Source organism: Phallusia mammillata, chromosome 2 (genome assembly GCF_965637545.1).
Source record: "Phallusia mammillata chromosome 2, kaPhaMamm4.hap1.1, whole genome shotgun sequence".
NCBI classification, from domain to species: domain Eukaryota; kingdom Metazoa; phylum Chordata; class Ascidiacea; order Phlebobranchia; family Ascidiidae; genus Phallusia; species Phallusia mammillata.
In genome coordinates this window covers 5,651,314-5,676,034 of record NC_137253.1, presented here as the reverse complement: position 1 = coordinate 5,676,034, position 24,721 = coordinate 5,651,314, and the positions used below count along the sequence as shown (strand labels likewise).

General features: G+C 34.6%; 1 protein-coding gene across 4 annotated transcripts; it reads left to right on the top strand.

Moving 5' to 3' along the window:
* Nucleotides 1-8,054: 8,054 nt before the first annotated feature.
* LOC145215250 (uncharacterized) lies at nt 8,055-18,522 on the top strand. Of its 4 annotated transcripts, XM_080083933.1 has the most exons (15): nt 8,055-8,386; nt 9,476-9,546; nt 11,282-11,406; nt 12,196-12,408; nt 12,635-12,774; nt 12,893-13,022; nt 14,208-14,395; nt 15,777-15,966; nt 16,268-16,447; nt 16,554-16,661; nt 16,719-16,838; nt 16,896-17,003; nt 17,151-17,252; nt 17,425-17,468; nt 17,540-18,522. In XM_080083933.1, the coding sequence occupies exons 3-15, from the start codon at nt 11,298-11,300 to the stop codon at nt 17,555-17,557; spliced, it is 1,650 nt and encodes a 549-aa protein (XP_079940059.1). In that variant the 5' UTR covers nt 8,055-8,386; nt 9,476-9,546; nt 11,282-11,297; the 3' UTR covers nt 17,558-18,522. The 4 variants fall into 4 exon arrangements, with proteins under 4 accessions (XP_079940059.1, XP_079940057.1, XP_079940058.1 ...); XM_080083931.1 differs by lacking the exon at nt 8,055-8,386 and having other exon boundaries at nt 9,388-9,546; nt 17,543-18,522; XM_080083930.1 differs by lacking the exon at nt 8,055-8,386 and having other exon boundaries at nt 9,389-9,546.
* The last annotated feature ends 6,199 nt before the right edge of the window (nt 18,523-24,721 follow it).

Below are 24,721 nucleotides of genomic sequence, written 5' to 3'. Positions count from 1 at the left end.
AATAGTACCACATTTTAAATCAGTGTGGCAGTCTTTCTGGTTCTTGCACTAGTTCAGAACTATTTTTTTTTTCACTTGAAAATGTTGGAATTTTAGGTTGCAAAAATGTGATAGCAAATGCTAATTTATATTACCGCACTGTTGTAATGAAATCTAATTGAATTTAGCTCAGTGCTTTTTGTCTTCATCCAGTCAAGTCTACCTTTTCTTTGTTGTGTTCTACAGATAATGAAAGCAACTTTACATTATCACCAAGTGATAAACAAGCAAGGGGGGCAAACGCTACCTCCAAAGCAATCTATTCAATGGATCTATCAATGACAACTGTTGCTAATGTCTATTTGAATGAGGCCATAGCATCAAAAGTACGTATGCAGATTTAGTATGTGGTAAAATAAAAAATGCCTTAATCCTAAAGAATATATTGTAAAGAATTTAAATGCAGTTGTAATTGTTGTATATCAATAAAAATCCATAACACATAACAATAAAAATCCATAACACATCTTCAACAAGTATGAAAAAGGCAATTACTAACACAATAATTGTCTGGGTTGACGTATTCTTGTAAAACGTCTTAGATTCCTAAGATAATATTTAAAATCGAGCCACATCCGGGCTGTGCGCGCTGATTTTGCGCGGCCGGCGACAACAGTCTATCTCAGGGGTCACCAAGTTTATTAAGGCCACGCGCTACGCTATGGCCATCAAATGGCTAATAAGTTAAAACACAAGTAACAGTGGCGTTAAATTTTTTAATGCATGAGGTTTTGTAAAGAAATTTGAAGCGAGCTTAAACAATAATCGATTGTCAAGACAACACTGTTCTGCTAGGTCAGCCCGTTATTGAGAACCCTGGCATTCCATTTCGTTCACTTGTCTCTTGGAGTGTTTAGTTTAAAACTGTAGTCCGGTGTATAGTTTTGACACACTCTCAATGACTCTAGCAGATGTGCATCTGTTAGGCGTGTTCGGTGTGTAGCGTCGCACCTTCAGTGCAGCGCCTGGACAAGCTACCAGTGCGAGCAACAGAATTTTTATTTCGACCAAGATGAATGACGCGCGCAATAAACGCGGTTTTCTGCAAACATAACAACACTAGTAAAAGTCAGAACGAGGAACAACGACAAACGCATTTACAGGAGAGAAACAAATAACGTACCGAACTTTGATCGGTCCAGGCATTAGACTTCCCAGTTGGAAATCACAGATTACGGTTTTCACACTGTAAATATCGTAAGGCGTAATGAGTAAAACATGTAAAAACACACCAAGATACAGGCCATTACATTAAAACATACCGGCGTACAGCAATGCAACCAAGTCACTTCCTCGCACAGATCGATGTACGCCGAATCTTGCCCACAGTAAATTAGTCGGGTCACAATATTCCAATGCTCAGCGCAAAGTTCACAGGTCCAATTTACTTAGGTACAACTTTTGCACATTTGCAGTAAAATTTCTGTTTCAAATAGAATCAGAATGTCGTTACTTAGCTATCACAATTCACTTTCATGCGTTCAGCACATCACAGACACTAATAACTAATAACCATGCGGTCTCGCACAAGGTAATTGCACCACAATGGATTTTACGTCACAAAGTCATTGTTGCGACAATAGCAATGCCAGGACGATCTTCCTGGCAACCGTACATAACAGTTTGCGCCGCTAGAGGCAAGAAATCTTACACGGTGTTTATGTTCTATAAAGTTCATGTCTGAATATGTTGATTCACAAAGATATGTGAACCCGAAGAGACCAGCAATCTTCATAGCTTCTGTAGAGTTAGCTTTAAACTTTTCTTTGTCCACTAAGTTCCAAACGTTTGGGTTAATCAGGTTTGCTTTCAGGTGCAGATCATTTTGCAATGTTATTGTATCCACTGACACCTGCGCCGCATCCAATGTAAAGGTTGTACTTAGGTTCTCAGCTGTGGATGTAATGTCCACCGGCCTGAAGGGATTTGAGGTGAATGCAACCCATGGCTCAAGTTGATCAAAGTCATAAGTCTCTTCTATTAGTCTGTAAATCACTTGGCGGTATTTATCGACCTATCAAAGGCCGCATCTCCACAAGTGCGAGGCATTATTTCTTTTAACTGTCAAGAAAGAAATATATTTTAGCTTTAAAAGCTTTTACAGCACTGTTGCGTTTAAAACAACATGTTTGCTTACAACAAACCACAATCGGTTTCCTAACAATCTGAAACAAGACGTCACATATTTGCCCTCAGGACAGGTCAATTCACTGACCAACGCAGTATACTCGGAAGAAATCTCTGTAACGTAAACATTACCAAATTAAACTATAAATTGTCGTATTTCAAATAAACGATGGCATTAATTATTCTGTTGTATTGGCGCTTTTCATGTAATCGCCCTTTCTTGCGTTCACATACCTACGACACAGTATTTTATACGGTCCCTTTCGTTACGAAAGGGAGAGTGTTATCCTCGGGACAGTCGTCCAGGGTATATGCTGGACTGATTGCCCAGTGTTGTTGCCCGTGCAGTTGTACGCTTGTTGAATGCAGTTGCTTTAGAGCTGAATGCCAGATTGCATTTGTTTTGAATGTCTTAGCATTATGTCTTGTGTATCATAATCAAACGCGTCTTGTTCTTTTTCGTTTCACCTCCACTCGACCACTTTTCTTGTAAGTCGATGGAACGGCTCTGACACCAGAAAAATTCAATCGTATAACCTTGCCATTCAACTGAACAGCATCAAAAAACGAACGGCTGTTGAAACATTGTGGGGTTTAGGCATTTAAATAACGTCATTTACTTTCGCACCTTTCTCCATTCTCTCATTAGATAAGATGTGGCCCAAATACTCGACTTTGTTTTGAGCAAATTTCCACTTTCTTTGCGACAACGAAGACCCATTTTGCCCAGTCCGATCTAACTGGTCTGTTTTGTCTGTCTCATTTTGCATCTAACATGATTTATAGTTGGGAGTTGATGTCTTGCTTTATCCCGGGGCAAAACTATGTCGCCCCAAAACAAGAAATCATTACTGAAAACGGTCCGGGAAAAAGTGTTGATAATGGCGAAATCTAACTAACAAAGAAAAAAACGAAAAGTTTTAGATGACGTCCGATATGAAGTTACAAGCACATTAAAAAACATTAATATACACGGAACACAACAAACGCATTGCTACAATGTCGGCGTTCTTGCAGTTCCTTCTGGTTTTGCATAACCTCAAAAAAATTCTCCTTCGTAGGAGAATTTAAAGAGCCACATTGCATTTCATCTCGTGTAGCCGAATCCTATTAAAACATCTTTTGATGAGCCATTACTAGGCTCGTGTTTATGTAATCAGGAATGTTACTGCGCTATAGGACACAAAATGAGCTGCCAATTGAAGCATAATGTTAGAGACAACGACATAACAATAGTCCACTAAGTTCCAAATCCTTAACAGTAATGTTGTTTTAGAATGAAATAAAAAACACAGTTATATAGATAAAACACTGTAGAAAGTATTGTTAAAAGCAGTGTTGAAAAAGGTGCTCTTGGTAACATAAACAGGTGGTTTAGAGCAACTAAATTAGTTGCATTTTAGCCCAATAAACACGACTTAAACATGACGGAATTGATTGGTTCAAGGTCAATACCAGTTATGTATTGGTGGTAATCTTAACCAATTACTGATCAATCTGGCGATGCTGGGATGACATGTGCAGCATAAGAGGTAGGCTACGGTGTTTGTTACTCAGTTGGTAGAGTGCGTGTCCCAGAAAGACTCGCCTCGCCGTATGGTATAATGCAGTGTTTCTCAACCTTTTTTCCTGTACCGCCCCTTATAGACCTACATAATTTATAAACGCCCCTTCTTGAACTAACAAAAATCAAAACGATTTAATTTCACGTACAATATCAATGTGATAATTGAAAGTCTAATCTCTAACAAGCTAAATTATTATCCCACCAACGTTAAGTAACAAACAACAACTAATTAAAAACACCTTTGAGTGCGCGCGTGCCCATTATTTAACGTTTTTAAAAACGGTCACTTTTATTCTTAGGGATCCTACTTCAGTACGTCAGCAGAGAACAAATCACACGTTGAATTGTGATGTTAACAAACCCGTTTGTGACTTACCCGTTACATCAGTGGTTCTCAATTGGTGGTCCATGGACCACTAGTGGTCCATGATGCCTTTTTTTGGTGGTCCACAGGACGTCCACTAAATTTAGTAATAAACTAGAAATGATTACATATTACATTTTGAAAGAGTATCAAAATGCTAGCTGTCAATAAATCAATCTCACTTCTTGAAAATCGGTTTAAAAAAAGTATGTTTCAAGCCCAAATGGTTGCTTTGTATATGTACTTCAATCTTGCTCAAAAATGAAATGGTCCATGATATTATTTTTACTGGGACGGTGGTCCATGGACCGAAACGAGTTGAGAACCAATGCGTTACATTATAGTGTAATTAACAAGCGATCAATTCGTAGCACGGTTTACAGTGATTGTCTAACACTCTGGGGCCGAACACCGAGCATCAAAAATACCGAGTACTCGGGTTCTGGCTCGGTTCGGCCTAGCACAGCGGTTCCCAAACTGTGGGTCATGGCCCAGTACTGGGCCGCCAAGACATTTTTAATGGGCCACAGAGCCATTTGAACAGATTCTACTGTTTTGTTGTACTATATGCGCTTTGTTTTGAAAAACGTAACTTTTGCAAAGAATTCCGAATCTTGTAGCCAAATTTCAGGAGCATGTATCTCATTAAAATAAGTTGCTAGAAATCATTTCGATGTTTTTGAGTTATTTTTTTGTTTGTGCCCAAATTTACAGCACATGGTGGGCCACGAATCGCTATTCAATAGACATGTGGGCCACAGATGAAAAAAGTTTGGGAACCCCTGGCCTGGCACAACTCAATCACTACCTGCAAATGTTGCTAATAAAGCGCAGACAAGCCCCGACAAATGGCGCATTGTGATTTGCACAAAATTCATTGTGACATCATAATCAAAAACACATAGCAAAACAAAGCACCCAATACAGTAAATACTTGAAAATATAATTTAGTGAAAAATAAATTTACTTATACTGGTCACTGGAAGAGATATGAAAAATATAACTTTGACTTTTGTTTAGTTTTAACTGCTCTATTTTCTCTCAGCGCCCCCCAATCGCCCAATTATTCTCCAGCGCCCCCTTTGTGATAGAAAACGCCCCCAGGGGGGCGCTGGCGCCCCCGTTGAGAACTACTGGTATAATGCTTGGTGACGGGCTGATTTGTAAGACGCCGTCATTAGGCCTGGCGAACTAGGATTTGACCCACAACCCGCCAAAGGTGTTTGCACATAAAAATGCTATAGTGTTTCGCTAACCAGTGTTATGTTAGAGACAAGACATAACGCAAAGCGTTTGTTTAGTGACTTTCGCTGTTGCTTGCGCTCATAGAATGAAACAACGTGGTGTGAACGATTTCTAGTAGGGTAAAGACGAACAGGGTCATTTTTCTACAATAACGTTTGCATTATATTCTTTACAAGGTGTTGTGTTATCCTGGTCATGAATGATGAATTTTTGGTTACTGTTTTGTTTTGTTTTGTGGCGATCGTTTGTTTCTTTGGTGTATGTAACTGTGAGTGCATTTGGATTATATGAAAGCATTTTTTTTTCTTTCTTTCAAAAGAACTTGATTGCCAATTTGGACATGTGGTGCTTTTTCACTCGGGTGTCGGCATGCCTTTTCATCTTCTTTTTAGCATGCTCATCTGTGATACAAAGGTCTGTGTCTTTTGTTATCTCATCAATGCAAGGAATAGTTATTTTGATGTTTCTGCCAAATAGTAGTTCAGCAGGACTCACTTGTGTTGCAGAATGATGGGTTGCTCTGTACTTTTAAAGAAATTGTTGTAGATTACCTTACCACGAGTTACTTACAGCATTCATGATTTTCACAGCTTTCTTTAAGGTTTTTATGCATCTTTCTGCTTCAGCATTCCTTTTTGGCCAAGGTGGAGTAATCATTCGATGAGTAAATCGAAGTTGTTTTGCAAATTTCTTGAATTCAGTTAAACAGTGGATATTTGATATCCCAAACCATGTTTCATTAGTGGACCTGATAACTTTGACAATTGGATTCTTTCCTTTCGAAGTTCTTTCCACAGACATTTGCAGTGGTTGATAATTTTTGGATTAGTTGCTTCTTGACATTTCAATCACTTTTTGAAGTTTTTCATGGTTTTGAAAGGCATATTGCATATCATCTATTGTTAATGCCGTAGGTATAACTGCTGTGGCAAAGAAATTGAGTTTTTATGGGTCCCCGCATCTTGATTTCACTCAGTTTTTTTTTTCTTTTTTTTTCACCGGTAAAAATTATCCATGCACTTTTGGCTTGAAATTTGGTGGATTTGGATAAAACTTTCACAGATGTTAGATATAGTTATGCAGATGTGCCATCTGCTTCGTTTGACTTGATACTGCGCACCACAAACGAAATATTTCTGTGGTGTAATGGTATAATAAATATAAAGTGTTAACAGGAGCTTGGCCGAATGATAAAGTGTTAACAGAAACTTGGCCGAATGGTCTGGAGCGCCTGACCCATATACACACATAAAAAACCTTGATCGGGATTCGTAAAATAGAAAAAATAAATAACAATAAAAAAGTTTTATGGTGTTAACAGCCTTGTGACGTCAGAAGCGTTAACGAATGTTGCTAATAACACCTCTAGTGGTCCGAATTTTAAACATCGGCATATTTGGACAAAATTTTACATTAATAATGATTGGGTCATTCTGGTTTCATATGTTTTACTTATGGGGTGTGAAACCCCATCAATTGCCCAACTAACCCCCTAAAATAAGTGATTTATTTTTAAAACAAGCACAGAATTAACTGAAATTTGGACAGCTTATAGAATTTGTCATTTTTAGGTGGCAATTGTTGTGTTTAACCCTGTAAACCAGTGGTTCTCAAACTTTTTGCCTTTGCGGACTCCTTTTGGTACTGTCAAGCTAATCGCGGACCCCTTTGATAGTTTTGCTATTTTTTGTCCTTGTTTAATAACAAGCAACCCAAAAAAGGTGCAGAATATACCAACCATGTTTGGTCCAGGACCAAAATTTCAATCACTTTGACTGGACTGCGACATCGGAACTCAATAATAAAGAGCCACTACATTGTAATGTGACGTTGTTTGCCACTCAAAATTAACCTCTGTTGCATCACAATGGGGTTAAAATGTCACAATGCATTTTGGTTTAATCGTTGCCTATGAAAAATGATTTTAAACAAGTTTCATGCTATTTTAAAACGCTGTAACACAGTTTTTAATTAGCGCTTTATCAATATCGTTGTCTGCTAAATTAGGAAGTTGTGGCGGACCCCCTGAAAACGCTTTGCAAACTCCTGGGGGCCCGCGGACCCCCGGTTGAGAACCACTGCTGTAGACCCAATATTCACCCTCTACCCCCCTAAAATGGGTGACTTGTTTAAAGGATGTCGGAATTGGCTGAATTTTGTAAACGCTTGTAGAATGGTCATTTTGTAGATGTCAGTTGTTGTGTTTTACCCTGTAGCCCCACCATACACCTCATTAACCCCCAAAATGAGTAATCTTTTTAAACAGTGTCGGAATTGAATCAAGTTTGGACAGTTTGCAGAATTTGTTATTATAGGTGTCGATTGTTGTGTTTAGCTTTATTTTGCCCCTATTTACCCCATTCTTTCTTATAAATAGAACAATAAATAGGACAATGTGTAAATTGAATCAGATTTGCATAATTTAAACAGATAGTAGCATGATTATTTAGGACAAGAAGTGACCACAGTGTTTTTTTAAAACTCCCGACTGACAATTATCTCTTGAAATGCATTGTTGCATTTGTGGGGGACCCATGAGTTTCTGCCTGCAGAAACAACTAAGGTTATAAAAGACAGTGGGTGATATGGGACCCAATATAAAATATGTGTAGGGAATATATCAACGTTTCAAAATAGGTTATAGTGTATGTGCAACGGCAATATGTGCTGAGCCACCTTTCTAGTTTTTTTAGTATTATTTATTTCTGGAACTGAATGACGTGTAATAGAATGTTTTGACATGTAATCTGCTGGGCTGTCTTTGCCTGGTCGGTATACAATTTTGAAATTGTATGCTTGCAATCTCAAGTGCCATCTATCAAATTTTGTGGAGGTTTTGTTGACGAGTTTTGAATATCAATTCTAAAGACTTGATCTGTTACAAGTGTAAATGTTTTTTTTTCCATTCCACACAACTAAAGGCGAAGTTTTTACATCCCCAAACGATTTCTAGTGCTTCACATTATGTTTGTGATTATCTTTGTTCAACTGATGTTGGCACCTTTCTGGCAATAATGTGGAAGTTATTGTTTTCATCTTGTTAGGTAAGGCCTAATCAAATTATACTTGCATCAAAAATCAGCTTGGTGCCTTTTTGTCAATCGAAATGGTGTATGACAGCTGTGTAGGTTAAAATGTCTTTTAGTTGTTGTAATGAATGATCATGTTCATGTTTTGCATTCAACTCCCAGGTAGAATTCTTGTGAGTAAGTTCTCTTAACGTTGAAGTAATTGTAGCATAATCCTTATCCAACTTTGAACAGCATTTTGCTAATTCAAGTAAGAATCTCACTTCTTTGTTTGTTTTAGGAATTTCAGCATCTTTGATTGCTTCAATTTTCTTTTTTGGGCATAGACTCCTTATTTGCTTACAACAAATCCAAAAAATTCAAGTTTAAAATTGTTAAACTCATTTTGGTCAATGTCAGATTCTTCTTTCTGAGAGTATTGAGTACTGCCGTAAGACTTTTGTAGGATTTGACCAAAAGTTGAGATGTTGTTTTTGTAGAATATTTTGTTTCTTTATCACATTGATTTGCATATCCCAAAGTAAAAGTATGTGTCAAATAATATTGTATTCATTCACCTCTGTGATAATTTGTTGCTAATGTATTAGAAGAAAATATCAAAAACACAGTAACGTAGCTGCTTTATCACATTCTTATCAGTTATTTCTTTCCGTATGTTAACTTTCTTATTCACAACAATCCTACCAAAAACAATCTTTAAAAGTTTTCTAGGTATATGCATATTTTGCCATCTTTTTTACAAGAAATAAACTTTGACATGCACAGTAACAAATTTCAAAAGTTTGAACATTTTTAACAAAACTTTAACATGCACGGAACATTGTTGTACACAGCAAGTTACACTTTAATCCACAACATGTGACAACAGCATGCAACACACTGGAACGATGACTGTAATAACCTTGAATTTAATATCGCATCAGATATGCTATTAATTGGTTCTACAGTGAATAAAGATGCCACAGATCCTCTGCATTAAAGATATGTAGAACAAACTGTTTTTTCAGTCACTACTAACAAACCTAGGAGTTGTAACATGAAACAACCAATGCTGGATTTTTTCTTGTAATGCAAACATACTGTTTGTTTCATCCCTGTTTTAAGGCTATTGGACTTGTGGATTTAAAGATAAACAGTAGCCGCTGCACAAAAGTGAAAGAAAATGCACTGTTCAGGTATGATTTTACATTTAAAAAACAACCTTGATAAAGTCAAGAAATATTTCAATATTCTGATTTTAGTAGCTTGTATATGAATTTTTTTGCAACTTCACTAAATTGTTTAATTCAAAAATAGTAGCTGCAATTGCAGTAGTGTATTTAAATTAAAACACCATGTCAGATCAAACAAGTGATAACTTTTGTATCTGTTGCATCATTTATGCCAACGCTTCGTTCAAAATGAAGTGGTTCATTTTTTTAATTTGAGCATGAGCTTAATATTTTCATTGAGTTGTACACTGAAATTTTAACCTTGTTGACCCAGCAGTTAACCTACGGGAAACCCCAAAATATATTAGTTTAAAAAAGGTTAAAAGTGCATGATCCAGAATTTGTAAATGAATGTTTATTTGTAGTGCAATATTGGTATGTACATAAAAGCATCTAGTATCTTTTGACATGTTTCAACCATTTTTATTAGGGTATATTTTTGATGTTTACTTTCAAAGATCTTTAACATTACAAATTGAACCTTATCCTTATTAAAGGTTTTACACCTTTAATGAATTCTACATAGGTTGTTTTGTGCTCGTTGTAAAATTTTGTTGACCTATTTGATTGTGATTTGTCCTTGCAGCACCCAAAACATAATAAAGGAACATGTTTTAACTGTTTTTTTTAATAGCCTTGGATAGCAATATCGTGGTCACAGCTAGAAATTAAATTCTAGGACAGTGGTTCTTAACCTTTTTTTGTCCATGCCCCCTAAAATGTTTGTCCGACACTTCACGTTGCTGTGAAAAAAGTTTTGTGACTGCTGTTCTAAACTGATAAACTAAAAACTTAAGCCATGTATATCAATATTCAAAATGTGTGTTATGTCATAAGGTATTGTATCTTAATATTCATTTCTTTTTCAATGCTGTTTGTTGTTTGCTCACAAACAATGCACTACATTTCCAATATAAATTTTAGAGGGATGTGAGTAAGTTTGTTTATTTAAGTTTGGACTCATGCCACACTTGAAAGAGTATAAGGCCTCCCTGGTTAAGAACCACTGATCTAGGAGAACTTTTGTACACATACAAAACTTTTGTACACGTACAGAAATACAATATGGCCTATGATATGTCAGCCGCACCGATAAGACCTTATAAGTCAAAACAATGTGTGCTGCCTGTTTATAATTTACTTACTGTTGTGTTTTGCTCTATTATGCCACTATTTACCCCCTATTTCCATTACAATCGGACAAAAAATAGGACAATTAAACATCAAACGTTGTCTGAAATGAATCACATTTATATAGTTTATACTTTTAATTGCATGGTTATTTAAGCCCAGTACTGATAACTATATTTTACCTTACAAAGCCAAACTTTTTTATGATTATATTTCTTGAAATGCTTCATTTTAAACTTTGCATATTTGGGCCCATGTGGTTCCGCCTGCAGAACAACTAAGGTCATAAAAGACGATGACTAATATAGGACTCATTATAAGTTAATGTAAGGAATATATTGACGTTACAAAGTAGGGTGCAGTTTTTGTACAATAGCAAAATATGCTAAGCCACCCTTCTAGTTTTAAATTGTCGTTGCGTTTCATTCACCACACTACCTATAAATCACAAAGTTAACAAAAATTTAGGTTAAGTTTAGACAAAATTAACAAAAATAATCATTATAGTGACATGTGTTATTGTTGGTAACAGTGAATAAACTTTAAGCAAACAATGTTCATAATGCAGTTGTTTTCGAAACAATATGAAAAAGACAGTCCTGGTTGTTGCAACATTAACAAACCTCAAGTCAAACTATTCACGTTTTATTTGGATTGGTCCTGTCAATCACACAGAACCTTTGAATGTGAAAGGTAAGTTATGTTTATGTTTCAAAGTTTTAATTAATTTAGTTGTACAAAATCATGCGAAAAAAGTTTGTTTAGGTTTGTCCATGCCTTTGCAAAAACATTTTAACGTATGTTCCCTAGTAAACTGATTTGTTTTGCCAAATATGTCACTAAGTAATGCCAAATGAGCTCTATAAACTGGAAAGTAATGTCAGTTGCACAGTAATTTAGCAGTAAAACTAGTTTGATGCATCTGAACTGGCCATATTGATTAAAACTTCAAAACTTGTGCATTTTGCTTAAAGTGTCATGCCTAATTTCGTTGTTTGTAAATCATTTGGATATCATTAAAAAGCAGGTCAGCAACCTTTCGCATGCAGTGTGTCAGGACCAAGATCAGTCATGTTGCTGTGAGGCATATTAATACTCAATTTGAATTCATTTCCATTTACTGTTTCCAACATTCAAAAATTTACCATAGTTTAGCTGCATTTTGCCAAACACTGCAAAACTTTTTTTAATCTAATGTCAAAACCAAACATACTGAGACTGCCAATGACCCTCCTTTGTGAAACTTGAAATAAAAGCATTGTTAAAGCATTGTTAGGACAGAGGTATTCATATTCTTATGTATAAGTTATTTGTGAAGATTGCAACTTGCAATTGAAACAAAATCTATCCACTTTAGCACACAGGTAATAGTGTTACTATCACACTCTAAAAATCACTGAGCTGAGTGATGTTGAAACCTTATACAAAAAGTATAAAACACGAATAAAAAAGGAAAATAGAAAACACTTGTTTTTTGGAAAGGTTGCCAATCTGATGTTAGTAAACACCAACCACATGTGAATTCAGATGATAGTTTTGTAAATGGGGCATTTGATTATGATGCACAAGGCAAATTTGAGTGTGAGTCAGGAAAAAAAATATTTTTTAAAAATTCAACTCGTCCAGTTGAGCTTCAAACACGATGTCTTCAAAATGCTGAATGGAAAGGAATACAAAACTTGGAATGTTGGTCAGGTGCGTTTAGTTTTATTTTGTATTATATAGGAAAAGCAAAGAAAAATGTACGTTCCAATACAAACATAACACAAGCAATCTTTTAATGGAAATATGTAAGACATTAAAAATGGAAATATATAAGACACTTTTATAGAGCAACCAGTAGTTTTGCATTTAACATTTAAGTGCTTGTAATGCAAAGTATTGATACAGATTTAAACAATGCCTTCTATTTTATCGGTAGCACCTGTTTTCAATCTTACTGGAACATTTGAAGGGAAATCTGGAGATAGAATAACAATTTGTTGCAATGCTGACATGCTTGTGCATCCACCTGTCATTAACTACACATTTACAGTTGGAGAAACAATAAACAAAAATCAAGTAAGTTTCCAAAACTGGATTTCATTTCTTTTGGGTTAAGCTGCAAAAGTGTATACCAATTTGCTTGAAAAAAATTATTATTGCTCCACAATGTTGTATTCATTTTTTTGTATTGCAGACTAGTGAATTTAATATTACACTTAAACCTGATCTTAACAACGCAACAGTAAACTGTCAACCAATATCCAAATACACCAACAAATTTCCAAGTACAGAAGTATCCCAAATTCAATTGTTGACTGTGCTGTGTAAGTGCCTAGGCTGTATTTTAAAGTTTTCACAGGTTGTAGTATATATTATATTTGTTTTTTGTTAGTTTCTCCTCAGAATGTTAGTTTGGATCTAACAAATGTTGCATCAAGACTCATCAATTTAAGTGAAAAAAGGGGTTTAGTTAGATCAGATATGATTCTCAATCTTAACTGTTCAAGTCAGGGAAATCCAGTCCCAACATGTCATTGGTTTAACAACTATGACAATGTCAGCAACCAAAACCTAAATCATGGTAACACATGTTTGGGAAAATTTAGCAACCTTTCAACTGGATCTTTTTACTGTGTTTCGAGGAACAGAGAAGGATCAGTAAATAGCACAGTATACAGTCTAATTATTATTCCAAAAAATAGTAAGTGATATAAAACCCAATTTTGAATCTAATATACATGACTTAATCATTGCTTATAGGAAATACCAAGATATATGAAAACATTATCAAAGAGAAAGGCGAAAGTTTGTTTGTCAACTGCTCTTTTCCTACACATTCTCTTTTGATCCCAAGTTATTCCTGGAGAACAAATAGCAGCAGTAGAAGATACAAGTTTAATAATCAAACCCTAAATGTTTTTAATGTGACCAGTTTGGACATTGGTTTTTACACATGCAATGCAACTGATAAGTTTGGAAATGTTCAAAGGTTATTTTACTTGGATGTTCTGTGTAAGATGTTCTGTGTTTCGTTGCCGCTTTTAGTGGTTTAATGATTACCATTTATTATTTTGGGGAGAAATTTCACCACTGATCTGAAAACTGTCCTTATAAGATGATGCAAAAGTCAGTTTTCTGGTGTAATTTTTAGGGCCTTGGATGGTTCGATTTTTACCTTAACACTACAAATATGTTCAGGGCATTTTTTACACTACACTGGTTACTTTCTTTGCAGTTGCTTAAAATAAGTTATAAGTTTCCATCAGGTTATACCTAAATGACCATTAAACCCTAAATCCAGTGTAACTCTTTATTGCAGTGTTTGAGGTTTTGCAAAGAACAGTGAAAAACATAATATAATTGAACCATTAAGATTATGTTTAATTTATTTCACATATTACCACAAGCAAAAAACACCGGAAGGTTTATACTCAGCATTCATATGCTCCCTCCTGTGATAATTGATTAAGGATGTTTTTAATGTGCTTGACTTATTAAATGTTTTCCAGACCCACCAGAAAGTGTGGAAGGTGTAGAAAGAAATTGCACATGGTATGTGGGTCAGAGTGGTGATTGCTCCATTCTGTATCGATCAAATCCACCCACTAAATGCAGTTTTTCAAACTCCTTCTTAAGCAGTATGAGTTGTATGACCATTTCATCAGATGTACAGATGTTCAAAATTCAAAAAAACATTGTGAGTAAGAATATTGTCTTTATTAATCACATGTGCTTTGAGGACATTGCCTACAATATTTTTTTAGTTATTCAATCATTTTTTTGTTTTGTTTGAAAGGACCAAGGTTTTAAAAGAAATTTTATGAAAATCAATATGGATCCACCCACTAGCCCCCAAAGTGTAAAATGTATTTGTTTGTTACTAGGCATTACAAACGAAACAATTCTGTGGCGCAATAGTGTTACAAGGGCAACCAGTCCTGTGTTTCTCGTGTTTGTGGGTTGCTTGGTGCATGTTTTTATGCCATGGTAGTTAGAGGGGTGTTAACAGCCCTATGACGTCCGAAGCATGAATGTTTGTTGCTCAAACACCTCTAGTGGTTGGAATTTTAAACATTGGCGGATTGAGCTCCAATTTTGCAATAATATTGATTGAGTCATTGCGGTTTATAATGTTTTACTTTGTGTGTCAAACCTCTTAAGTTACACTAGTAGGCACCCTAAAATGAGTGAGTTTAATAAACAGTGTTGGAATTGACTAAAATTTGGAAAGCATGTAGAATTTTCTTATTGTAGGTTTCGATTGACATGTTTTACCTTGTAGCTCCAACATTTACCCCACTTGCCCCTTAAAATTGGTTAATTTTCCAAACAACTTTTAACATAGAGGAAATCTGTATATCTTGTAGGATTTGCCAGTTATAACTGTTGATTGTTGTGCTTTACCCTATAGCTCAAAACATTTACCCCACCAGCCCCCTAATATAAGTGAATTTTTTAGAAAAGGCGGAATTAAATAAACTTGCAAAGTTTATTGAACATACTATTTTAGGTCCTCAATTGTTGTGTTTCGCCCTGTAGCCCCATAATTTATCTAACTGGCCTCTAAAATGGGCTCTTTTACCAATGTTCAAATTGAATAAATATTTGACAGCTTAGAATTAGAATTAAAATTTCTGGGGTGAATCTGATTTGTACAGTTTGTCCTCTACATAGTGTTATTATTTAAGCCCAGTGCCCATCACTGTGTTTTACCTTACCACACCCGACTTTCTGTTTGGGGACCCATGAGTTTCTGCGTGCAGAAACAACTAAGGTTATAATAGACGGTGGCTAATATGGGACCTAATATAAAATTAGGAGAGGAAGTATACTAATGTTTTAAAATAGGTTATAGTGTATGTGCAACGACAAATTGTGCTAAGCCACCCTTCTAGTTTCAAAACACTTGCAAAACTCTTTCATGAATTAAGCTTACAAAACATTCTTTGAACTATACAAACAAAGTGGTATTCTAGCATTAAAATAACTATTAGCGAATTACAACTTGAGATACAGTTGTTCTAACAGTATATGTGTAGAAACATTGTATGCAATTACTATATAAAATTTATGTCAAGGTTGAAATGCAAGACATGGGTAAATACATTGCAACAGTAAATGGTACCTTGAACCTGACAATCAATATTTTTGTTGAGGAAAGTCAAAGCGTTGTATTGTACATCAGCTTGAGTATTGCTGGAAGTATTGTTATCATATCAAGCAGCATTAAAATAGTTCTTGTTCAACGAAAAAGAAAAAGTAATAAGTGTAAGTGAACTCATGTTCATGTTTTTTTTTTTACAGTTTTAGTTATTTTGTTGTGCTGACATTGTTTGATAATCAGTACAATATAAAAATAATAAATGATACACTAATACTCAAATAGCAATGTCTTAAAAAACAATTTTATAATAAGTTTTTGTGCTTTTGATCTGAAAATATTATTTCATTTCAAGTGTAATAGTTAAGTTTTTACCATTTATCCTGGCCAGACTAAGTGCCAAAAACAAAACCTTACAATACAAACAAGACTAACAAACAAAGTCAAATAAAAATGTGTTTATATCAGGTGTGAAAGAAGACAGAGAAAACCCATTGTATGGTATAGTCCATGATGGTAACCAAGAGGAAACCTATGCTAAAGTCAACAAAAAAACTAAAAAATTTAAGAAAGCAGGATCAAAACTAGAAACTGTGTCTCCCTCAACAGCAGGCACAATAGAAGATTCCTATGCTACAGTTGCCAAAGGTTTGAACAACTTTTAACATGTTCCAACCTTAAAGTACTGTTATTTGTTGTGCTGGTTGACGAACATGAATTTTTGTCAAAAATTTTAATTTCGTTTTTGTAAAAGGTGAAAAAATTACAAAAAAAAATATACTTTATGAACCTGCTGGACCATCATCTCAACCAGTTGAAGAGGCATATGCTGCAGTGGATAAAAATAAGAAACCCAAAAAAGGTTTTGCTAATTAAATTGAAAGAGTAATTCAAAATAATCTCAATGTTATTTTGATAGAAAAACTAACAAAAGTGAATGTGGCATATGTACCAACCCCAGAAAACCCTGATGCCCCAGAGGAAGCATATGCTGCAGTTGATAAGACAAAGAAAACCAAGGGAAAGAAACAAAAGCCAAGTAGGGCACCTGGGTTTGTTGAATGTTTTTGTGTGCTAAACTTGCAAACATCCATAGATCGTGGCGAAAAGGAAATGAAGGACAATATTCTGTATGCTACTTCTCAAGCTGGTGGGAGTGTGGATGATGCTTATGCACAGGTTATTAAAAAAAAGAAAAAAAATGGTGAGCACAATATAATTGGTTGATAGCTTTACTTGGAAAAGGGGCAATAAAAATATTAAAATGGATTGTAACTATTGATTAACAATGGTTTTTATGACTTAATACATATCAAAGACTCAAAAATAACTGTTAAAATGTTGTTGCTAGATAACAATCTGGGCGAATCAAGCAAAGGTGAAACCTATACAGTTGTCAACAAACCAAAAAAGAAAAAGAAAGAACCACCAACTGACCCCCCTTCAGAATCAGGTGAGACCTTGTGTTTACCCTTTTAGCTGATGTCTTAATACAGATTTGTTGGGGAAGTTACTACAGATTGTGTGAAACCATTATGTTGTTTTCTTTGCTGCTGTTCAATATACATCGTTTCAACTGGATGATTAATATTTATGTTTTGTATTCATTATGTAAATCTTTTCAGGCTCGGATGATGATCCTTATGCTGAAGTTGACCTACATGGAAAAGTATGTATAGGTCCACTTGAAAACGTTGTGACACAACTGTCTAAATAGTAACAAAAAACTTGCATTTTTAGCAGAAAGACCAGCAATGAAGAATGTTATGTGAGCAAGCAAAACTAAATCTCAACACAAAGTTTTTTGAGATATTATGAAATTATTTCAGCAAACTGAACTATTGCAACTTTCTTGGTTTCTTTTATATGTTTATATATATGTGAGATGAAGCATAAAACTTCTAAGCTTAAGTTTAGGACAAGTGGTCAAATTATCGGTTGCATGTGTTTTCTTTCCACGTAACATTTTTGAATGCCATTTATCAGCAACGTATTGTGCTAAAAGTATCGAAAAAATAATCATAAACTTTATGCACGAATTAGTATAAGTTTCAATATTTGATACCCATTTTCGTATATTTTTGAGAATTTTCGTGCTTTTTCGCAAAATGTTGTTGGCATTTCATCTAAAAAGTCAAGATATCATATAATAAGCTATCACGTATCACGTAGAGTCTGCATATCGCTATCACGTAGAAGGAAATTATTGCACTTTACTGTAGTGTGTTATGTTTGGTTTGCGCAGCTGTTTCCGGCTTGATAGTTGTGTGGTTTATCAACGCATGATCGTAAACGAAAAATGCGATGCTTGATAGGGTATGTTGTCCATCATGTTTACAGAAAATTGTAATTAATTGCGCTTTTTTGTTCTGTTGTTTTCTTTGAACTAAATTCTGGGTTTTGTTTCGCATGAACTGTTTGTTTATTGTATCGCGATAAATTCGAAACATTATAAGGGAAATGGAAAACGTTCAAACTAATGTGTAAGTGCTTTAAATCATATACTTACGTTTACTTTTAAATTTACAGTTAAATCTACTTTAAGGTACTCATTGTCTACATATTTAAAGTAATTGCGTTAAAGAGTAAATTGTGTGCATGAACTTTACAGATGTGTATTTTTACATTAGTCAAGAGTGTGTCTATGTCACTGTGGTTTTGAATCATCGCCCTATGATTTTTCACCAAAAATAAATAAAAGTGACAATACACAAATTTGTCAAGTCACAAATAGAACATGCGTTGCCTTCACCTGAATCAAAAGACTCAATGAGGTTTACGGGGTATCAGCAGTAATAGAAGTATAGAAGTCCACATGAACACAGAGAGTCTATTAAACATTTAAATAAGTTTTGTTTTTAAAGGTTTGTTTACACATGTTTGTAACCTGTTTCTAAATGATTTTTCGCATTTTGAAATAGTATGTCAAGTGGGAACAAAAATTAAAACAGTGAGCAATGTCAACGTGTTTACCGGTTTGGTTTATGTTGGCATTAAACACCAGGCTGTAGGTTGCTGCTGTTTTAAGGAAGTTGCGCAGATACCTGTTTTAGCCTGACAAATTTGGAAGCAGCATCGCAAACTATATTAGGAGTTAGGGACTTCCAACAGTGTAGGTTGCGTCCGCCAGTCATTTCCCAAACACCGAAAATAGCTCGATTAACTGTTTGTGTTATCCAACGCACAGGAAAGCCAAAGTTTGCAGAACAGGCCCACGTGTTGTATTCATAGTTGGTGTCTATTGTTGGAAGCTCCGTTTATATTTTTTGTTTCAACGTAGGGGCACTGTATATGCAGTGGTAGGATTCAAATTTTTGTCAGCCGGTTCTATCACAAAAGTCATCTTTTGAGCCGGTTCTGTTACAAAAAGTCCATTGACAGTAACCAGTAATGCTAACCGGTTCGCTGATCTCATGTAATTTTAAGAAAAGGTTATATAGACCATCACTGTGTCTAGGTATTTATTAAACACTAAAACACTAAACGCCTTGTAGGTATGTCATGAAAAAATATAACAGTAAGATAGTTTTGTAATGGAGATTGTCGGGTGCATACCAACTCACATAATAAAACATATTAAGCTCTTTAACGTTATTAGAATCAATTGTGTCCAATCACATAGTCACGTAACGTTTAATGTTTTTCTTGCACATAACGCAGACGTTTTTTTTTGTGGTGCAGAATAGTTTATCTTATCCAACTAAAGAGGGCATCGGGGTTGAACATTTGAATATGCAAATAACTTAAAGTTTTTTTAAAGTTCATTGTAACGCCAAAGAGCACTAGCTTTTGTGTGAACGCAGACAAAGTTCAGCGCGCATATTGAAAACAGAATTTCGAAACACTGTTTGCCCTCTTAACTTACAGTAAACTTTTACAATAAACCTTTTCCATAAATAGAATCACATCAATTGAAACCAAACAATTGTTATCGCCATCCCCGTTTTGGTTTTGGTCTTTAAGTACATGACAAGGACATGTCATCACAAAATTGACTCATGCTAGGAGATTGATTAAAGAACTGCCATGGCTTGCATCGTATACCGTTAATTCAATATATTGCAGATGTTTTATCGATGATTGTTGTCAGCATAATGTTACTAGGTACAATATATCAGGCAATGTCGCTTTTCGGTCAAAAGTCATACTTTGATGACGCATTACACAACTGACCGATTTGGATTCGGGTTTGCCATTTTTTTAAAGCCTAAAGTGCAGGCAAAAGTAAATTTTCCAAATAAGCCAACTTATCCGGCAAGACTACATAAGGAATTTTCGAAATAAACTGCACCAAACAAAAGATTCGTGATCCCATTCGTACAAGAAAGGGAAAATAGCAACAAAAATGCTTAGGCTTTAAAAATTTCGATTTTAATTGTATTGAAATAGCTAAACCCACATGTGACTTTTAAGTAAGCGGTTTTGCATACGCGGTTGGCTTGTTGCGCGTCTAATCCTCTGGTTGACAAGGACTAGAAAAAAGAGCAAACCTGTCAAAATATCTATTCAAACGCTCAATGTTTCCACCTAGTGTCGAGATATTTATTTCCATGTACTTTACAGTAGTTTTATTTTTGTAATAATAAAGTTTAGTTTCAAAGTGTTTTTTGATGCTTTTATTCCAGCTGTAAGAAATATTTAAAGATGCTTTATCAATTTAATCATTTTAACGTTAATTTAACTCGTATAAAAAACAACGCTATTTGTTGGTCGTTATTTGTCGGATTGCTCAATCTGGTTTAAAACAAATAAAAGCCAGGAATATTCATATTATCCTTAAATGAATTCACTGTTTAATATTTGTTTAGAACTAAACATAATTTTTATCTAAACTTAAAATGCAGTCTCAACAAGTAAATTGAAACTTGTGCGAAAAAAGGTATGTGGAGAATTATATAGTTCATTATTCCAATATCTTGGCTAGGTTTAACGTTTTAAATTTGTCAGAAAAATAACCTGCTCTTATCTCTTATCAAGTACTCCCTTTCTAATATAATCTTTTTAAACAATAAAGGTTCTTGGTCGTTTTTTTTCCTACACAAGATCACAATATATCATAAAGAAGAGTTTAAACACTATTTTCCTAATACCACGGACCAACATCGTTAGGAGCAATGTATACGGATATGTACATTAACTATGTGGCGAATAGGTTACCCACAATGCACTAAAAACGATGTGATTTAGTTTTATAAACCGTTTAGGCATAACATTTTGTTATATTTTGCCTCGACTTAAAAATGTCACAGAAAACATAAGGAGTAAAATATAGGTAAAATTAATTATTCATTTCTTAAAAACACTAAGGCGTAGAGAAACAATAAAGCAAGTGCTTTTATAACTAATATCAATTCAAATTATACCTGAAATGTCACTGACATCGATAATACTCTTTCCAACTTTACAAGATATGACGAATAAATGTATGAAGTTTCGTAGTATGTATAACAATTGCCGTGATCACCACCAGAAAATTTGCACCTATATTTTTTTCATGTTTTCTGGTGCTCTCTTTTGATTTCCTGAAAATGCAAAATATGGTATAGTACCAACACTATAGACCGATACAATAAATATAGGAACATTAGACAAGGGCTTGGAAAATAGTTTAACCGTGGTTGTTTCTACCAGAGGACCTTGAAAAGCAAACACGATATTAAAAATAAAACATTCTGACACGAAATTTGCAAAACTCACATTTGAGAATTTTTAAGTTTGGTAGTAAATGTCTATTAAAACAGAATCTTTAAACAAATAAAAATCTAATCTATTGCTTTTTTATGTTTTTCGCTAGTTAGAAATACAAGTTTCAGTCATGAAAAGAATTTTGTCAATCAATGCAATTAGACAAAGTATACATGTCTAATTTTTTTTATTATTAATAATGATCTAATGACCACCAAAATCCACATGATATTGCAATGTATACGACAGCTTATAATGATTTAAGCAGTTTTATTTTAACATGAACGGAACGCTAATTTCTGTGCAACAAGGCATTCTGTCTCAACAAAAATGTCGACACAAGTTCGTCCTAAACAGCCCGAAAATTTTAAACTAAATTTTTATCTGTTTATAAATGATGAAACTTATTGTCATATTTTTTAGATAAAAAACCTTTAGCTCAACTGTAGACATTTCCTGAACGACAGCTAGAACCCGCGCGCTGCCACTATGGCACTCTCGTAAGAATGCTAGTCATTTTAAGGACTGCTTTTTAAACTGTTATAGTTCTAGTGAGTGAAAAAGGCTTTATGGAAGCTCTTACGTTTTTTTGTTGTCAATCATTAAACAAGGTACAATACCCAAAATATATTATCGTTAAACCGATATTTTTAGCCCAAATTCAATGAGATAGAAAAATTATTTAAACCGACTGTAGTGAACACACACTATGACAAAAATAATTTTTCTATTATATGTATAAATATGTAAAAAAAACTAAAGCATTTTTTGTCTTCATTACCACAAAGTTTTGCCTTCATTAATTTAATTCTGTCTGTCTGTCTTTACATTTACATTATTCATACTAGCAAAGCATCACACAAATTTCAGACAAAACTAGAGAGCAATTAAAACACGCAAAATACAGAGAACTATACATAAACGTGGTTGGATGACAAACAACCTTGTAGACAGAAATAAGCTTGTTTAGGCGAAATAGGGCAAATACAACCTAATACACCCACAGTGAAAAAGATGCAGCGCTACAAATTCCAAACGATCGATATTAAACATTTTTAAAAAAATGTTCGCAAAATTGAAACAAAATTTCGTTTCGCTCAGATTGTAAACTGTTTATTTTACCAAACATATTTCTTAACTAAGGCAAAATGTTGGTAAAATAACTAAATCAAAGTATTGGTATTAGTACTAAATTTTAGATCTTTATTTTAACTTAAAAATCACACTTACCTTTAAGTTTTATTCATGCCTTCTGCTATAATGTAGCGCATGCGCACAACCGTATTATTAATTTAACGATGTAAAAAAAATTTAACTTTTTAATACAAACTTAGATCGTCAAAAGCCAATTACAATTTTCTGGTTATTAGTAAAAATATTTTTGCATTAAATTTTTGTTTGAATGCGGTAAATGCATCAATCAAATACATATAAAAAAGTTCTGTTTCGGGAAATCACCGTCGGATACAGTAAGGGGATTTCCCATCTATGATTTATTTTTATTTTTTACTTGGCAAAGTAATAAAAAACGGGTGCCTTCGAATACTACAGGTGCGCTAGGTGCGCTTGGTACCTCGCTTGGTAACCTTTTTTCGTGCAACGCAACTTAAAAATAGTGCAGGTAACTCTCTTTAGGGCGATTAAACTCATAATAGGTACGACGTAACTCGAAAATACTGCAGCTGTGCTGTTTTTATGCGACAAACTGTAAATACCGCAGTTAACGTTAAAACACGCAAATAATGCTGGAAAAGTGTTTCGGTAGTCCCAACACACATCCAAAACCCCAAACCCCAAACCCCAAACCCCAAACCCCAAACCCCAAACCCCAAACCCCAAACCCCAAACCCCAAACTCCCAACACACATCCAAAACCCCAAACCCCAAACCCCAAGGGTTAGGGTGTGGGTTTGGGGTTTGGGGTTTGGGGTTTGGGGTTTGGGGTTTGGGGTTTGGGGTTTTGGATGTGTGTTGGGACTAACTTCGTTTTTGAACGACTTGTGGAAATGCATTCAATTTATGTAAGATCGATAAACAACATGGATTTAGTAAACATCGCCCCTTTTCTTTCCAATGGAAGGTTAGATTAGGTTTTTAATTGAATAATTATTTTAACTAATTCTATTCCTAACCCAATACTGTGGAACCTTGTATTTTAAAAACTACATTCAGACTTTAGAGTCCTATGATCAGAGTTGACAAAACATCATTATTTGCTAAATACGTCCTCAATTGTATCAACGACGTGAAAAATATAAGGTCTTTATTTCTGAGAAATGTTATCAGTTTAGATTGGGGCCCAACTTTAAACGTTCGCTATTTTACTATATCGCCATCATCTGGATGTCGCCATCATGATTTGCGACCGGTGGTACTAAATACCTAATGATACCTCATGTGACCCTAAATACTGATCTAATTTACCCTTGTTGGGGCTTGTATTCTTACATACCATGTAATATTTTAGGCGGAATAACATGCGGTATTTAGTACCACCTATTTTCGACTTGATATAAAAAAAAACACCAGAAACGTTAGCCATAGCAATATTAGCACAGTAACTTGCTAGATTTGTTTGTAGTATTATGGTATTTTTCGAAAAAGTTGCAGTAAAACTGCTTGTTCTTTTAATGAGTGAAATCATAATATTTTTATTGGTGACAACTCGCTTGTAGTAACGGTGTAACTGCAGCGCATTGGCAGCACTTATAAGTTCGTGCGAACTGCCTTTTATAAAACAGTAAAGAATCAATTGTTCTTTTTAAATGCATGCGTTTTATTTATTAGTAGTACTCTTCCGTTTTAAATGAAATGTTTATCGAAATTTGGCAAGTGCTTGGATTCTTTTTGCATGTGCTGATAGAATTGTAAGTAAAACTCCACTCTTCTTGAGTGCATCACAATCACAATATTCATGTATTTTTAGATGGGAAAGAACTTTAAAACCTTGGTCAGAACACGTAGTTATACCAGAAGATCATAGGACAGAAAACTTGACCAAAGATTTAAAAAAATCTTTTTTGATACACATATTGCCTTTGTATTATTTTTTTTCATTTTCTATTTTCAGGTTTTAAACTGAACACATACATATATAACGTCAATTCCAAACGTTTCGTAAATATACATGCAAAGCAACTTCGAATTCATAGTAACTGTGTATCCAACCATAAACCAATCGGCACGGAGTCATTGTGATTGTTTAGTAAAGTGATTCTTGTTGAACTAGCTGCTGCT

Bases quoted from the DNA above. Each gene is read 5' to 3' on its own strand.
- LOC145215250 (XM_080083930.1), top strand. From the start codon at position 9,440: ATGCAAACATACTGTTTGTTTCATCCCTGTTTTAAGGCTATTGGACTT. The intron at 13,023-14,207 runs GTAAGTGCCTAG...AATGTTTTCCAG, and splicing joins TCAATTGTTGACTGTGCTGT to ACCCACCAGAAAGTGTGGAA. The intron at 17,253-17,424 runs GTGAGACCTTGT...AAATCTTTTCAG, and splicing joins TGACCCCCCTTCAGAATCAG to GCTCGGATGATGATCCTTAT.